The following is an 18728-nucleotide window of genomic DNA, read 5'->3' as shown; positions in this document are numbered from 1 at the left end:
GTGAAGGAAAAGCAGCCAACAAGTGCTCAGCATATGTGGGAACTCCTTCAAGGTTGTTTGAAAAGCATTCCAGGTGAAGCTGGTTGAGAGAATGCCAAACGTGTGGAAAGCTGTCATCAAGTCAAAGGGTGGCTACTTTGAAGAATATAAAATATATTTGGATTTGTTTAAAACTTTTTGGGTTACTACATGATTCCATATGTGATATTTCATAGTTTTGATGTCTTCACTATTATTCTACAATGTAGAAAATAGTAAAAATAAAGAAAAAACCTTGAATGAGTAGATGTGTCCAAACTTTGACTCGTACTGTATATATATATATATATATATATATATTCTGAGCCTGTAATCGAACCCACAAATGCTGATGCTCCAGATACTCAACTAGTCTAAAGAAGGACCGTTTTATTGCTTCTTTAATCAGTACAACAGTTTTCAGCTGTGCAAACATAATTGGAAAAGTGTTATCTAATTATCAATTAGTCTTTTAAAATGATAAACTTGGATTAGCTAACACAGCGTGCCATTGGAACACAGGAGTGATGGTTGCTGATAATGTGCCTATGTATGCCGACGTAGATATTCCATTAAAAAATCTGCCGTTTCGAGCTACAATAGTCATTTACAACAATAACAATGTCTACACTATATTTCTGACCAAAAATGTGCTTTTCTTTCAAAAACAAGGACATTTCTAAGTGAACCCAATATATATATATATATACATACACACACACAGTGCATTCGGAAAGTATTCAGACCCCTTCCCTTTTTCCACATTTTGTTACGTTACAGCCTTATTCTAAAATGTATTTAAATTCAATTTTTTCCTTATTTATCTACACACAATACTCCACAATGACAAAACGAGAACAGGTTTTTAGAAATGTTTGCAAATGTATTAAAAATAAAAAAACAGAAATATCTTATTGTAAGTGTTCAGACCCTTTGCTATGAGACTTTGAGCTCAGGTGCATCCTGTTTCCATTAAGGCACACACCTGTCTATATGAGGATCCACAGTTGACAATGCATGTCAGAACATAAACCAAGCCATAAGGTCGAAGGAATTGTCCGTAGAGCTCAGAGACAGGATTGTGTCGAGGCACAGATCTGGGGAAGGTTACCAAAAAATGTCTGCAGCATTGAAGGTCCGCAAGAACACAGTGGCCTTCAGCGTTTTTAAATGGAAGTCTGGAACCACCAAGACTCTTCCTAGAGCTGACCGCCCAGCCAAACTGAGCAAGCGGGGGAGAAGGGCCTTGGTCAGAGAGGTGACCAAGAACCCGATGGTCACTCTGACAGAGCTCCAGAGTTCCTCTGTGGAGATGGGAGAACCTTCCAGAATGACAACCATCTCTGCAGCACTCCACCAATCAGGCCTTTATGGTAGAGTGGCCAGACGGAAGACACTCCTCAGTAAAAGGTAAATGACAGCCTGCTTGGAGTTTGCCAAAAGGCACCCAAAGGACTAAGAAACAAGATTCTCTGGTCTGATGAAACCAGGATGGAACTCTTTTGCCTGAACGCCAAACGTCACGTCTGGAGGAAACCTGATACCATCCCTATGGTAAATCATGGTGGTGGCAGCATCATGCTGTGGGGATGTTTTTCAGCAGTAGGGACTGGGAGACCAGTCAGGATTGAGGGAAAGATGAACAGAGAAAAGTACAGAGAGATCCTTGATGAAATCCTGCTCCAGAGCGCTCAGGACCTCAGACTGGGGCGACGGTTCACCTTCCAACAGGACAAGGACCCTAAGCACACAGCCAAGACAACGCAGGAGTGGCTTTGGGACAGTCTCTGAATGTCCTTGAGTGGCCCAGCCAGAGCCCGGACTTGAACCCGATCTAACATCTCTGGAGAGACCTGAAAATAGCTGTGCAGCAACGCTCCCCATCCAACCTGACAGAACTTGAGAGGATCTGCCGAGAAGAATGGGAGAAACTCACCAAATACAGGTGTGCCAAGCATGTAGTGTTATACACAAGAAGTCTCGAAGCTGCAGTCGCTGCCAAAGGTGCTTCAACAAAGTACTGAGCAAAGCGTATGAATATTTATGTAAATATTTTATTTCTATTTTTTATTTTTAATACATTTGCAATTCTAAAAACCTGTTTTTGCTTTGTCATTATGGGGTATTGTGTGTTGATTGTTGAGGGAACAATCTATTTAATCCATTTTAGAATACGACTGTAACGTAATAAAATGTGAAAAAAGTCAAGGGGTCTGAATACTTTCCGAATGCATTGTATATATATATATATATATATATATATATATATATATATATATATATATATATATATATATATATATATATATATATACATAAATTGCATAACAAGGGCCATTTTTTTATGTTAAGAATGCAACATGTCATAAATCTGACAATACAGGTTTAAAACATTAACAATGTCCACTCGTGTTTCTGTAGCAACCAGGCAGGAACACTGCTAAGGACGTGTAATACATGTTTACTTCAGCAGACCAGAACAATTGCAGAGCATCATTGATTTTGTACCAGGGAGGATGACAGCCAGCTGTGTGGCTCATTTGCTAAGAGTGTGCTGCTAGCAATGCCTAGGTTGTGGGTTCAATTCCTTCAGTGATCACATATATTATTATATCCGGATAAATACCTGTCATGATCCCAGACCTTGGCCACATCCTGGCATAGGTAGGCCTTGCAGGTTGTAATCATCTGGTTGGTGACCTTGACAAAGAGAGAGGTCATTCTCTCTGAGGTGTTGTAGTACTGGGAGATGCTGTGGATCATACGGATGCTGTTCATCAGGCTGGGGATGTGTTCCAACATGGTCGTCTAGAAGAGGTAATAAACAGGGACATCTCTTGTCTAATTGGTCGTACACATACAGGTGCAGTGTTTTAGTCTTGTCGTCTTATATCTTATGTTTGTTTGTGGCATGCATAGTTCCAAGGATCTGCATATAAACATACATGAGCTAAGGCTGTGAGGACTGTTTGCACTTTGCAAAAGCATTAATCCGAATGGCTAAAGTCATAAGCATTAGAATTTCTAGCCTTCAGAATATATAGTCTTAGAATATTATTTGGCAGCATTTTCATCAATCTATTGCATATTTCCACCCACCCTGATATCACTGAAAAACAGATTTTATCTCAAAGCCATTAGACTGTTAAATAGCTATCACCAGCCTCCACACAGTACCCTGCCCTGAACTTAGTCACTGTCACTAGCCGGCTACAACCCGGTTACTCTACCATGCACCTTAAAGGCTGCTGCCCTATGTACATAGACATGAAACACCGGTCACTTTAATAATGTTTACATATTGTTTTACCTATTTCACATGTATATACTGTATTCTAGTCAAGGCCACCCTATTTAACTATTGCTGTACATATACTATTCCTCAGATATACTACACATTCTATCCACATACTGTCCATAATGTCTGTACATCCCACCACATACTGTCCATAATGTCTGTACATCCCACCACATACTGTCCATAATGTCTGTACATCCCATCACATACTGTCCATAATGTCTGTACATCCCATCACATACTGTCCATAATGTCTGTACATCCCATCACATACTGTCCATAATGTCTGTACATCCCATCACATACTGTCCATAATGTCTGTACATCCCACCACATACTGTCCATAATGTCTGTACATCCCATCACATACTGTCCATAATGTCTGTACATCCCACCACATACTGTCCATAATGTCTGTACATCCCATCACATACTGTCCATAATGTCTGTACATCCCATCACATACTGTCCATAATGTCTGTACATCCCACCACATACTGTCCATAATGTCTGTACATCCCACCACATACTGTCCATAATGTCTGTACATCCCATCACATACTGTCCATAATGTCTGTACATCCCATCACATACTGTCCATAATGTCTGTACATCCCACCACATACTGTCCATAATGTCTGCACATCCCATCACATACTGTCCATAATGTCTGTACATCCCACCACATACTGTCCATAATGTCTGTACATCCTACCACATACTGTCTATAATGTCTGTTTGTCCCATCACATACTGTCTATATAATGTCTATATGTATGTATTAAAATGTAATTAACTGTATATATACACACACAGTATATATATACTCCGGAATCCGACATTGCTCGTCCAAATATTTCTATATTTATTAATTCCATTCTTTTACTTTTAGATTTGTGCGTGTTGTTGTGTATTGTTAGATATTACTGCACTGTTGGAGCTAGGAACACAAGCACTTCGCTGCACCTGCAATAACATCTGCTAAATATATGTATGCAACCAATAAAATGTTGTTTGATGTCAACGTTCTTACCGGAGTGCACTTTCCAAGTGGACCAAAGAACTTCTCCAATGTGTAGAGGTATTTCACATTGTCTTTTGCTTCATTTGCCACAACAGTGATGTTTCCATCCTACAGCAGATAAGATTTGTGTTATGTTTCTACAGGGCTTGATTTTACTTCCACACAACCCCACTGAACTGTGTGAAATGCACAATGAAAATCACTGTACTCTGTAGCAGGATATCAAATCAAACTTTATTTGTCACGTGCGCCGAACACAACATGTGTAGACTTTACTGAGAAATGCTTACTTACTGGCCATTAACCAACGGTGCAATTCAAGCATTATATGCATATATATTATAAGCATATATGAGCATTAGTCCAAAAAGTAACACTTGAATTAAAAATATCCATGTTAAAATTGACTGAATGTAACTGATAATAAATGGTTGCCTTTACATATAGAGTATATAGAAAATAGAGGCCTTTACATATAGAGTATATAGAAAATAGAGGCCTTTACATATACAGTATATAGAAAATAGAGGCCTTTACTTATACAGTATATAGAAAATAGAGGCCTTTACTTATACAGTATATAGAAAATAGAGGCCTTTACTTATACAGTATATAGAAAATAGAGGCCTTTACTTATACAGTATATAGAAAATAGAGGCCTTTACTTATACAGTATATAGAAAATAGAGGCCTTTACTTATACAGTATATAGAAAATAGAGAGAGTGAAACTGACCAGCTCTCTCCAAGTCCTTAGTGTCTTTGACTTGGCCACCTGCAGCACTCCAATAATTTTCTTCACATGAGGTCGTTTGATCTCATCCATTAGGCTGAGAAAACATAGATCACATTCAATATAGACTAGTGTGCTCTCAACCAACACACCAAACAAGACATGCAGCATTCGCCAGCATAACAGAACAATTCATTGGAATAGGCAGGAAACATAGCAGTTAAGAGCATTGGGCCAGTAATCGAAAGGGCCTTGCCCTTGAGCAGGGCACTTGACCCTAATGTCTGCCAAATTACATAAATGTAACAGATGTTCTAAGGTTTTGTAATGAGACAGACTGAGTGTGGAGTTGACACCTGTGTCAGAAAAAGGGGGGATTGTTCTGGTGGGTGGCATGACAAGTGAGTATGGGTACCTGTTAAAAGTGGTCATGCGGCTTTTCCAATGCTCCAGTTCAGCAGAGGGCCCTATGTCATCGGCCTCCTTCCTCATTTGCTCGCCCTCTGTCAGCACCTGTTCGATCTGGTGGGCCCAGTGAAGGAGAACTCCCTCCAGCTCCTCCACCAGTTCAGAGTTATTGGCTGGAGGGAAGAGACAAACTGTCTATGCTACAGACTTACTTTGAGCATTTCTTTTCTCATATGCAGTATGAGCTTAGCAGTACCGCTGACGTTGACGTTTCTCTATGAGGCTTGTTCATGTCCAGTATCTGCCCTTGTAGGATGTACACACAGGAGTTTGGTGGCATCTTTATTGGGGAGGACGGGCTTGTGGTAATGGCTGGAGCGGAATCGGGGGAACGGTATCAAATACATCAAACGCATGGTTTCCATGTGTTTGATGCCATTCTGTTTGTGCCATTCCAGCCATTATTTTGAGCCGTCCTCCCCTCAGCAGCCTCCTGTGGATGCGCTGTACTATACATCGTATATTCTACTCAAATAGATTTTTCAGAGGGTCTTTGCACAGGACTACCAATTAAATTAAATTAAATCAACTGTATTAATCCCTAAGGGGGAATAATTGCTCGGCATAACAGTGACAGGCAAATAAGTAATAATTAATACATTTCCCACAACATACAACAGATTGGACAGTCGCTAATCACACACAAAAACTTCAAAACCATAACTTAGGTAACTTCTATACCTGCAGCTGTGTAGTCTGCTGGGCCTAGCAGGCTGCTTAGGCTCTGTCCAGTGTCCACTCTGTGGAGTTGGAACCTTCCCTCCATATTCAGTCTGGCGGAGGAGAGGTTGCTAATGAACTTGTCCACTGAACTCAGGAAGTCCTGAATCTGAACATTCTGAAGTCCATCCTTCATGGAGCCCCAATTCTGGTGAGCATTGAACAAAACATTTATTGGGGTTGAAGTAGAGGAGATATAGGTGAGTTCAAATCAAATTGTATATGTCACATGCGCTGAATACAACAGGTGTAGTAGACCTTATCGTGAAATGCTTACATACAAGCCCTTAAAACTTCTTGTGGGCAGGGGGCAGCATTTTCACTTTCGGATAAATAGCATGCCAAAATTCAACTGCCTGCTACTCATCCCCAGAATATAAGATATGCATATTATTAGTAGATTTGGATAGAAAACACTCTGAGGTTTCTAAAACTGTTTGAATCATGTCTGTGAGAATAACAGAACTTATGTAGCAGGCAAAACCCTGAGGACAAACCATTCAGATTTTTTTTTTTTTTGATGTCACTGTCTTTTCAATGAGTTTTCTTAGAGACACCAGATTTCTAATGGACTTGCTTGCAGTTCCTACCGCTTCCAATGGATGTCACCAGTCCTTGGAAATCGGTTGAGGTTATTCCTTTGTGTAATGAAGAAGTAGGGCTATCGTAAATGAGGGTCACATGAAGTAAATGTTTTGAGAGAGGCACGTTACGAAAAAAGTTGCGTCAGTTTGTTTTCTTTTTGTATTGAACACCCGTCTTCAAATTGATCGATTATTAGCGTTTAAAAATACCTAACGTTGTATTACAAAAGTAGTTTGAAATGTTTTGGTAAAGTTTACATGTAACTTTTGATATATTTTGTAGTGAAGGGGTGAAAGTTGGAAGCTGTGTTTTTTTGGATGAAACGGTCCAAATAAATTGACATTTTGGATATATATCGACGGAATTAATCGAACAAAAGGACCATTTGTTTATGGGATGTGATGTGATGTTTATGGGACATATTGGAGTGCCAACAAAAGAATTTCGTCAAAGGTAAGGCATGATTTATATTTTATTTCTGCGTTTTGTGTCGTGCTTGCAGTGTTGAAATATGCTACTCTGTTTGTTTACTGTTGTGCTATCATCAGATAATAGCATCTTATGCTTTCGCCGAAAAGCCTTTTTGAAATCTGACATGTTGGCTGGATTCACAACGAGTGTAGCTTTAATTTGGTATCTTACATGTGTGATTTAATGAAAGTTTGATTTTTATATCATTTTATTTGAATATGGCGCGCTGTATTTTCCCTGGCTATTGGCCGGTGGGACGATTGCGTCCCAGTTTTAAGAAACAGAGTTAAGAAAATATTTACTAAATAAAAAGTACCACAATAACATGACAATAACGAGGCTATATACAGGGGGTACTGGTACCGAGTTTATGTGCACAGCTACAGGTTAGTTGAGGTAATTTGTACATGTAGGTAGGGGTAAAGTGATTATACATAGATAAACACAGAGTAGCAGTAGTGTAAAAACAAAGGGGTTTGGGTGGGGGGGGGGTCAATGTAAATAGTCTGGGTGGCCATTGGATACAGTGTTCATCAGTCTTATGACTTGGGGGTAGAAGCTGTTAAGGAGCCTTTTAGACCTAGACTTAGGCGCTCCGGTACCGCTTGCCGTGCTGTAGCAGAGATAACAGTCTATGACTTGGGTGACTGGAGTCTGTGACAATTTTTGGAGCCTTCCTCTGACACCACCTAGAATATAGGTCTTTGATGCAACCGGTCAAGATGCTCTCGATGGTGCAGCTGCAGAACTTTTTGAGGATCTGGGGACCCATACCAAATCTTTTCAGTCTCCTGAGGGGGAAACTGTGTTGTCGGGCCCTCTTCACGTCTGTCTTGGTGTGTTTGGACCATGATAGTTTGTTGGTGATGTGGACACCAAGGAACCTGAAACTCTCGACCCGCTCCACTACAGTCCCGTTGATGTTAATGGGGGCCTGTTCGGCCCGCCTTTTCCTGTAGTCCACGATCAGCTCCTTTGTCTTGCTCACATTGAGGGAGAAGTTGTTGTTCTGGCACCACACTGCCAGTTCTCTGACCTCCTCCCTATAGGCCGTCTCATCGTTGTCGGTGATCAGGCCTACCACTGTTGTGTCGTCCGCTTCACTACAGCGCCCTGTTATGTTGTGTTTGATTATTCTGTCTACTTTGAACAACTTAGCATGCATGTTGATAGGGCATTATACTCAATAGGGAATTACCTCTTGAGACTTGAGTGCAGGCAGCATAATTTGTGAGAACAGTTTCTCCATACTGTACAAAATGCTCCCATTAGTGCAGTCTAGCATTCCGAAATTCACTTCCTGGAAGAAACAAGTGGTACAAGAGCAATAGCACAACAATGAAACAATCCATAAACAGTGCCACTAAAGTGGTGGCCAGAAACGCTAGGCTTACTGACCTGAGAAACATTGGCGGTCGTTATGGCCTTGTCTGTCGTTCTCAAGAAAAACAAACACTTTTCAAGTAAGGCCTGAAACATAAGAGCCAACCCATCACATGGTCTGGTGAATGAGAGAAACAAAGAAAGCGTCTTGTTTTTTACTGATACCATGGAAATCAACACTTAAGAAGTGGCAGAGGCTCTGTCTCCAATACCAACGTAATACAAACATTACCAAACTAGTAATTATGAGGTAATTCTGACACGCTTGTTTGGAGAAGGGTGGCTCTGGTATATTTCACGAAGAGTGTTCTTCCCCATGACTATGCCTGCAAGGTGTTGAGTGCAGGACTGTATACTTTAAAGAAATAATGTGAAAATTACAGCCTGTGTCTTGGAAAGCCATGATGGCATTCAAGTCCCTTTTTAGGGCTAGAAACTTTTGTCAGAGATAATTATTAAATGGAAGAAGTTCCGGACGAGGATTTCAAGTAGAAGTAGAACCAACACCGACTTCAATCAATTCTGCAGCAAAACGTTACCTCTGAAGTTCCAGTGGTGACAAAGAGCTTTTTCTGCCCGGGGGTAGAACTGACTGTGTCTGCCCAGGTTGGGTGGTTTGATGAAGGCTGAAAAAAGGGAGATGGGGAAAGTACCATCATGTAATATTATAGGACTGATGTTCTTCACTCCATTTTTTTAATGATGACAATGAAGAGAAAGGTCAGTTTACCGCTTTCATGTCTTGATAGAAGAATATCAACCTCTTTGATCCATTAGGCGCAAAAAACTCCTCTATCAAATTGAACTAGAGCAGAGTTTATGACAGTTAGTATTATTGGAGTTTGGATTAATTTTGTGAATGTCTGACCAAACCCCCCACCCCCCTTACCTTGTCATCCGATATAAAGGCCTCCTCCACCTCAGTCTCCCCCAGGCTCACACTGTCCACAAGCTTGGCTATGAGGTACTTGTGGCGGGCGTCTAGCATGGCCCGACGCTCATCCTTGGCAGCCCTGGCCTGCTTGGCCATCTCTTTCCTGGCTTCGTTGGAGAGTACCATCGTCCGTTTCCCTGAAACCTAATCACATCCGGACAGAATGGGAGTGAAAGAAAACACAACCTGGCGGAGCTACTGTGACATTCGTTTAGGGAGACAGGGTTTAGGGTTTTCCACATTAAGAAACTTCACCCATATTGTGAGATATGAATAACTGATCAGTTGTTGCCCATCAAAAGTTAAAATGACTGAGGGGTTAACGCCCTTTGTACCCTTTCAGCTGTCTTGACTTCGTAAATACTCACAGTTGTACTGGCAGTTGAGGAAGGAAGAGCTGCCGATGCCGTGTGATTGGTGCTTTTAGGGTTGTGAGCTCCTATTCGCCTGTGTCCACTCACACCCACGTCTGTTGATATGGCAAAACATGACTGTCTATTTTCGTGGCCAATAAAATCAGAGCTTCACATCTATATGTACTGTATGGCATGGTCTGTGTTTGTACTTCCTGTATGTCTATAGTTCTACCCATATACAGTGCCTTGCAAAAGTATTCATCCCCCTTGGTAGTTTTCCTATTTTGTTGCATTACAAGCTATAATTTAAATGTATTTTTATTTGGATTTCATGTAATGGACATACACAAAATAGTCCAAATTGGTGAAGTGAAATGAAAAAAATAACTTGTTTCAAAAAATAAATGAAATAAATGCTATGAAGTTCCTAAATAAGACCTGTTGCAACCAATTAACTTCAGAAGTCAAATAATTAGTTAAATAAAGTCCACCAGTGCAAACTAAGTGTCACATGATCTGTCACATGATCTCAGTATATATACACCTGTTCTGAAAGGCCAGTGTCTGCAACACCACTAAGCAAGGGGCACCATCAAGCATGCGGCACCATGAAGACCAAGGAGCTATCCAAACAGGTCAGGGACAAAGTTGTGGAGAAGTACAGATCAGGGTTGGGTTATAAAAAAATATCCCAAATGTTGAACATCCCACGGAGCACCATTAAATCCATTATTTAAAAATGGAAAGATTATGGCAACACAACAAACCTGCTAAGAGAGGGCCGCCCACCAAATCTCACAGACCAGGCAAGAAGGGCATTAATCAGAGAGGCACCAAAGAGACCAAAGATAACCCTGAAGGAGCTGCAAAGCTCCACAGCGGAGATTGGAGTATCTGTTCATAGGACCACTATAAGCTATACTCTCCACAGAGCTGGGCTTTACGGAAGTATGGCCAGAAAAAAAGCCATTGCTGAAAGAAAAAAATAATCAAACATGTTTGGTGTTCGACATAAGACATGTGGGAGACACCCTAAACATATGGAAGAAGGTACCCTGGTCAGATGAGACTCAAATTTAGCTTTTTGGCCATCAAGGAAAATGCTATGTCTGGCGCAAACCCAACACCTCTCATCACCTCGAGAACACCATTCCCACAGTGAAGCATGGTGGTGGCAGCATCATGCTGTGGGGATGTTTTTCATCAGCAGGGACTGGGAAACTGGTCAGAATTGAAGGAATGATGGATGGCGCTAAATACAAGGAAATTCTTGAGGGAAACCTGTTTCAGTCTTCCAGAGATTTGAGACTGGGACAGAGGTTTACCTTCCAGCAGGACAATAACCCTAAGCATACTGCTAAAGCAACACTCAAGTGGTTTAAGGGGAAACATCTAAATGTCTTGGAATGGCCTAGTCAAAGCCCAGACCTCAATCCAATTGAGAATCTGTGGTATGACTTAAAGATTTTGTACACCGGAACCCATCCAACTTGAAGGAGCTGGAGCAGTTTTTCCTTGAAGAATGGGAAAAAATCCCTGTAGCTAGATGTGCCAAGCTTATAGAGACATACCCCTAGACTTGCAGCTGTAATTACGGCAAAAGGTGGCTCTTGTTTGTTTCACAATAAAAAAAAATGCATCTTCAAAGTGGTAGGCATGTTGTGTAAATCAAATGATACAACCCCCCAAAAAATATATTTTAATTCCAGGTTGTAAGACAACAAAATAGGAATAATGCCAAGGGGGGGGGGTGAATACTTTCGCAAGCCACTGCACCTGCACAATACCTTTTCGTATACTAACAAGTGGAGGTTTTAACTCATTTGAATGGTCGGGTGCAGTTGTCTGGCTTAGCTCTCCCTCGGCCTTGTTCTCTGGTTCCCTCTTTGCTTCCTCAGGGCTGTCCTGCATCGTCTCCCCAGAGTCAAGGCTTTCCTCTGTGGGAGGATTGGACACTTCCTCCCCTGGATCCACCTTCTCCGCTGGGGGGATGCCAGACCCCTCATCCACCTCAGGGTCCACTACTTCAACTGGCTGGAGATTCTGAGTGTCACACATCTTAAAGCGCAGAGGAGTTAGTTAATAGTCACTTTTGGGTGGTTAAAATCATATCACCATGTAGGCCTCCAACTTGGAGTCCTACAAGTGTAGGATCTTAATTTGATCCAGTTTGCTAAAATTATCTTACACCTTTACATGATCTACGCATAACTTTATTGCAGTATTGAACAACATAGTCTTAACAAATAAACCCATTTGTCCATTGAAAATTATTATTTGAATAACTTATATTGTGCAATTGTCTAATGCTCCATGCCAGGTATAATGATAATCTGAAATCAAACTATGCGCTGCACTGTCTATAGATACTGTAGTTCAAGTGTTTCCATAACATTCACTATGCGCATCCACACAAATGGAAAAGAACACAGGATAAATAATCCAACAATTTCTAAATTAAATGTTGAATATACCAGACCTTCCCCTCCGTTGTTCTGCTCTGTCTCTTCCTGCTCTCCTGCTGGATGTGTGGTAAAAGAGCCTCTAGAGTCAGCTCAGCTAGCTGAAGCTAAAGGCACTCAATGGGTGAATTACTCTGACAAAGTTTGACTGTTGTCATGGCAACCCTAAACACGTTAGCCCTGGCCAGGATGACTAATCCACTGAAAACCAGCAGAGGAGTAAGTCAAACAAATGCCTGCCCACATATGAATACACTAGAGGTCATTCAAGTCTGGCAACGCGAATGATACTTGAACTATGTCTGTCTGTCGGTCTCTCTCTGTGTGTGTGTGTGTGTGTGTGTGTGTGTGTGTGTGTGTGTGTGTGTGTGTGTGTGTGTGTGTGTGTGTGTGTGTGTGTGTGTGTGTGTGTGTGTGTGTGTGTGTGTATGTGTTGAACTGTAAAATTGATCAAATCATGTTATTGATTAATCAGGTAAGTTTTATTTTGAGGTGTGGTGAGGCTTAATAGATGTATTGGAGCATGCCCTTTGTAAGAGAAACAAACATAGATAATGCAATAAGGTAGTATTTCAAGTGGTAGATATCATCTTCTATAAATGAGAAGTATGTTAAATCACAGTGTGTTTTTGTATTTACCATGATTGACTAATCATTGTCTTGGTAACTTCCGTTATGACATCCATATCATATAACTACCTGGGGGTAGACTATTTCTAGGTAGTAGCTACAGCTTAAACAAAGCCACAGCGAATTAAATGTACATCATTTAGCAGACGTGATTTACAGGTGCAATTATGGCACAGACAGATTTTTCACCTAGTCTGTTCGGTGGTTCAAACCAGTGACCTTTCAGTTACTAGCCCAACGCTCTTAACCGCTAGGCTACCTGCCGCCAACGTCTCAATGTATTATTATGCAGTATGGGATGATTGTAGGCATGTAGGGGATACATTTCAGCAAGGTTTATTATTAAGCAATAAGGCCCGAGGGGGTGTTGTATATGGCCAATATAGCACGGCTAAGGGCTGTTATTAAGCACGGCGCAACACGGAGTGCCTGGACACAGCCCTTAGCCGTGGTACAGTACCAGTCAAAAGTTTGGACACACCTACTCATTCAAGGGTTTTTCTTTATTTCTATTATTTTCTACATTGTACAATAATAGTGAAGACATCAAAACTATGAAATAACACATATGGAATCATGTGCCAAAAGGCACCAAAGACTCTCAGACCACGAGAAACAAGATTCTCTGGTCTGTATAAAAGTCAGTGCGCGATTACGTAGCACACAAAATGGATGTTCAATGTGTTTCCATTGATAGTTTAGTCACAAAAACTGTTTGCGTTGAATAGAAAATGTGCCTACTGTAGTCTTGGCACGTGCGCTCCAGCCAACAGCTCGCAGATACAGTGGGGGTAGGCTGTGCAGGTAGACTAGTCTACATGGGATTATATTTTTATTTGTCAAATGGCAGTCAAGCATCAATCAACATGTCACCAGAAAAAGACCCTTCATATTTATTGGAAAGTAGCATCAAGATCACTGTGTACGTTCACCCCCCTGTGAAGATCATCATCATCATAATAATACTAATAATCTGTAGCCTAATAAACTGCATGGTTTCCTGAGTCGTAGTGGGAGGACCACACACCATATCATCGCGTGACTCCAAGTTTACTTTCAATATGATGGTTATTATATCAATATTTGCGCATAAAGGCGTTTCCACCACCATTTATTGCATAATAAATTTTACCCACACAAAAATATCCCACCATGTGAAACGAACAAATGATCTGTCGGCATTTATAATATTTACCGAAACGACCTGTTTCCATCACAGCTGTTGTGATTTTTTTCAGATTACTAGCTTGTGTTACTTTTCTGTATTTCCGGTTTAAAACCCTGCTTTACTTCAGGTTAAGTTGGCCGTGAAGAGAAGATGTCAAGATCCTTTCTTTTATTCATGCTTCTCATCAACATCAGGTTCAGCTGGGGCTATGGATTTAAGGGGTGTCAGGAAAACTATAATGACCCCTCCACTATCTGGTGTAGGAGTCAAAACATTGTGAATGTGTCGGATGCTATACAGACCATCCCCCAAAATGCCACCAAGATCAATCTGTCCAAGAACAAAATTCAAAACAGTCCGCCTGAGACATTTCTCATGTTCCGTAATTTGGGTGTACTAACCCTGGACCAGAACAAACTCACATCTCTAAGTGGAGGTGAATTCAAAGGACTACACATTCTGTCTTTTCTAAACATCTCCAGAAACAACTCAGTGATCAAGGTTGACGTATTCCCCGACCTGAAACAGTTAAGGGTCCTCGATTTGTCCAAAAAACAAAATTAACAAAATTTCCTATTACATTTTTTAGTTCCTTCCTAACATTGAATTGGCTGACATTTATATGAATAAACTACAAAGTGTACAGAATGGGGTGTACAACACCACCTCTTTGTCCTGGCTTAGTCTTTTGGGCAACAACATTGACCATTTGAACGTCAGTGGCTTTCCTGCTCTTGCCTACATAAACCTTTCAAACAACTCTGGATTATATCCAAAGTCAGGCATTTTTGCTCACAACCACAGATTGAAGCTCTTGCTCCTTATGGGGATAGAAACAGAATTCCTGGCTGGAATTCCAATGGAGACAAAGAAAACAATTTCAATGGTGGCATTCTCTTTTTCGCTTGAAAGATCTAATTTCACTATTTGCGGCCTCCTGGATGTAACGGACACACTTTCTAGAGTAGAGATCAATCTTGGAAGATCCAAATTACCTCCAAATGTCTCTGTCCTGTTAGAATTTTCCACACCAAATATGGTAGTCTTCGAAAAAGCGAATCTTAGGGATTTGGGAGAATCCCAGCTCGTGCAGGATGGGAGCAAAATTAAAATACTTTATCTATTTGACTGTGGTTTAAAGGAAATCTCTCACACCACCTTCCAAAGCCTTGAGGGTCTTTAAACTTTACAACTTAATGATAACTAGCTGAACATTCAAATGGATACGTTTACTGGCCTCAGAAATTAGGCGTTCCTAACATGCTGACCACAGCGCTTATGTCGCGTGACCGAGCATTGCAAAATAAATGTACACATACATGTTATTCAATCATTGCACCCACACTGCTCGCGTGCGTTAGCGTAGCCGGGCGCTAAAATAGAACTTGGTTCTATTTGTGACGCTCTAAGCGCTGCAAGTCCTGCCTCTTAAATCTTCTCCTTGGTTTTTAGGAGCAATTACCCACGTGCCATCTCCTCATTGGTTTTTAGGAGTATATACCCACAAGGGTGATTGAAAGATGAACTGAGGTCCACACTCCAGTCGGTTGTAGTAATGCACAGTAAATTTGGTTGCCAACCCCCTTATCAAGTCCAAAGAAGAAAAAGAAGCCTGAAGGAAGAAGGAGAGTTGACAAGAAACAAATCTGGTTTACCGTCTTGTCTGTGGATTAATTGTCGGAGTAGAGGACCTTGTTAATTTCATGTAAAATAACAACCCAATGTTTATATCCCAGGACAAGTTAGCTAGCAACAGCATGCTAGCTAGCTAAATTGCCAATAATGTTTCATGCTTTTCGACCTGTCCCTAAATTAATATAATTGGTTCAGAGTTTGTTTCGATATTTCAACCTGCGTGTCCTGATCGCGTCTGGTGTGGAGGGACAAAATCAACATGCGTGCTGTCTGGTCAGCATGTAAGTCTAGATAGAAGCAAGATTCAAGAACTCAACCCTCGCTGGTTCCTCCCTCTAAGGAACCTTAGATGCTTGTCTATTATCGAAATGAAATCATTGAATTCATAAAACATACTTTCAGTGACTTACAGAACCTTGAAGAGTTTTACATGCTATACAGTGTCATTAGATACATCACCAATCAACCTTTCAGCAAACTCAGCAGACTTGTGAAAGCTGGACCTCGGCCTCATTATCAAATACATTGAGGAAGGATCCTTCCAAGACCTGGAACATATTGATTACCTGGACCTGGGAAGCATATCAAAAGATTAACTCCTGCCATCTTACAATGTCTTGTGAAACTGAAACAGCCGGTGTTGTATAACAACTGCCTTTATTTTGGTAAGGACAACACTCCGCCCTGGAGTATGTGGAGTTACGCTACCAAGGCCCTGGTGGAGATGGAGTTGAACATTTTGGACCGGGCTTCTTTAAGGAGTAAGTGCGCGTAAGAAGTTTATCCATAGTAAGCACAATTTTGAGCAATTTCCATCCAAATACCTTTGTCCCCCTTGTCAACTTAAGACGGAATTTTGGGACCGGCATCACTTTCAGTAACACCAATCTAGTACTGTCCTTCATCCACTTAAATCACAGGAAATGCTGACCTTTTACAAAACAGACCTGGATACTCTACCCGACAACTTACTGCCTCCAGGGAATTCCTTGAAGGTTTTACTAATTCAGTCCAACCATTTACACGTTTTGGAGAAATCTTTGTTTGATAACCTCCCTATGTTGCGATTCCTTGATATCAGCGACAACCCACTGTACTGTACCCGCCCAAATGCCAGGTTCAAAAGCTTTAAATGATCCTACTGTGCACATAGCCCATATCTATGACCGCCACTGTGACAATATGGGGACAGCTCACTACATGCGGGAATTAGATGACAAAGCAAGCTCTTATGACCAGTTCTCCCACAGCCTTTTCTTGGCCACCTTCCTTCTGGACTTGGTGACTGTGACCATGTGCCTAATCTGGCACAATCAGAAATTTGCCATCCATTAGATGCTCCGCCTCCTGCGGCCTCGCCTTCGAAGGCATAAGGCAGCGGGGAAAGGTTGCTACAGCTTCAGATATGAGCCGTAAGTGAGCTGGTAGCCCGTCTAGAAAGGACTAGGATTAGGATCAGCTCTGTTCCGACTGTGCTTGCAACACCGCGACTTCCGTCCGGGCACGGCTATCCTAGAGAACATTGAAACAGCCATCTACAATGCCAGACGCACAATCTGCATGGTGACCCGTGACTTTCTCCGCAGTGAGTAGTGGCCCTGGAGTTCCAGGTGGCCAGTCAGACTTCTGTGTGAGGGGAGCGACGTTCTTCTGATGGTGTTTCTCGAAGAGATCCCTGTCTCTCTCCTTACACTTGGTTATGAACAATGGTGCATCGGAAAACATACGTGTTGTGGGCCACAGACGAGCGTGACCAGGAGGTGTTCTGGATCAGACTTGAGAATGCCTTGAGGGAAAGCACACAGGAGGAAGATGATGGTGATGAGCTTGCCATGCTCACTGGCTAGACCTGGGATATTTTCAAATTAAGAAGCTTGAACAGCTGATGGAAACTCCTGTAGCATTGTACATACAGTTGAAGTCGGACGTTTACATGCACTTAGGTTGGAGTCATTAAAACTTGTTTTTCAAACACTCCACAAATCTCTTGTTAACAAACTATAGTTTGGGAAAGTCGTTTAGGACATCTACTTTGTGCATGACACAAGTACTTTTTCCAACAGACAGATTATTTCACTTATAATTCACTGTATCACAATTCCAGTGGGTCAGAAGTTTACATACACTAAGTTGACTGTGCCTTTAAACAGCTTGGAAAATTCCAGAACATGGTGTCATGGCTTTTGAAGCTTCTGATAGGCTAATTGACATCATTTGAGTCACTTGGAGGTGTACCTGTGGATGTATTTCAAGGCCTACCTTCAAACTCAGTGCCTCTTTGCTTGACATCAGCTGAAAATCAAAAGAAATCAGCCAAGACCTCAGAAACAAAATTGTAGACCTCCACAAGTCTGGTTCATCCTTGGGAGCAATTTCCAAACGCCTGAAGGTACCACGTTCATCTGTATAAACAATAGTACACAAGTATAAACACCATGGGACCACGCAGCCGTCATACCGCTCAGGAAGGAGACGTGTCCTAGAGATGAACGTACTTTGGTGCGAAAAGTGAGTCAGTCAGGAAGTTAACGCTTGGTCGCAAATGAGTCTTCCAAATGGACAATGACCCCAAGCATACTTCCAAAGTTGTGGCAAAATGGCTTAAGGACAACAAAGTCAAGGTATTGGAGTGGCCATAACAAAGCCCTGACCTCAATCCTATAGAAAATGTGCATGTGCGAGCAAGGAGGCCTACAAACCTGACTCAGTTACACCAGCTCTGTCAGGAGGAATGGGCCAAAATTCACCCAACTTATTGTGGGAAGCTTGTGGAAGGCTACACAACACATTTGACCCAGGTTAAACAATTTAAAGGCAATGCTACCAAATACTAATTGAGTGTAT

General features: G+C 41.5%; 1 protein-coding gene and 1 pseudogene across 1 annotated transcript in view; one reads left to right on the top strand and one right to left on the bottom strand.

The window, feature by feature from the left end:
• dnah5l (dynein, axonemal, heavy chain 5 like) overlaps positions 1 to 12047 on the bottom strand; it is a 68086-nt gene extending 56039 nt beyond the window's left edge. Inside the window, exons 1-11 of the mRNA XM_038997213.1 lie at positions 11793 to 12047; positions 9589 to 9777; positions 9440 to 9504; positions 9239 to 9287; positions 8715 to 8786; positions 8515 to 8616; positions 6222 to 6408; positions 5488 to 5653; positions 5076 to 5169; positions 4350 to 4448; positions 2645 to 2826 (exon numbers count right to left, since the gene is read on the bottom strand). Coding sequence (XP_038853141.1) covers positions 2645 to 2826; positions 4350 to 4448; positions 5076 to 5169; positions 5488 to 5653; positions 6222 to 6408; positions 8515 to 8616; positions 8715 to 8786; positions 9239 to 9287; positions 9440 to 9504; positions 9589 to 9777; positions 11793 to 12047 — 1460 coding nt within the window. The remainder of the gene's footprint in view (positions 1 to 2644; positions 2827 to 4349; positions 4449 to 5075; positions 5170 to 5487; positions 5654 to 6221; positions 6409 to 8514; positions 8617 to 8714; positions 8787 to 9238; positions 9288 to 9439; positions 9505 to 9588; positions 9778 to 11792) is intronic.
• Positions 12048 to 15132: 3085 nt separating this feature from the next.
• On the top strand, positions 15133 to 17219 carry LOC120050625 (annotated as a pseudogene).
• The last annotated feature ends 1509 nt before the right edge of the window (positions 17220 to 18728 follow it).

The sequence above is a fragment of the Salvelinus namaycush genome, chromosome 7 (genome assembly GCF_016432855.1).
Source record: "Salvelinus namaycush isolate Seneca chromosome 7, SaNama_1.0, whole genome shotgun sequence".
Taxonomy (NCBI): domain Eukaryota; kingdom Metazoa; phylum Chordata; class Actinopteri; order Salmoniformes; family Salmonidae; genus Salvelinus; species Salvelinus namaycush.
The sequence above is the reverse complement of the archived record's forward strand: the minus strand, read 5'-3'. Positions and strand labels throughout refer to the sequence as shown.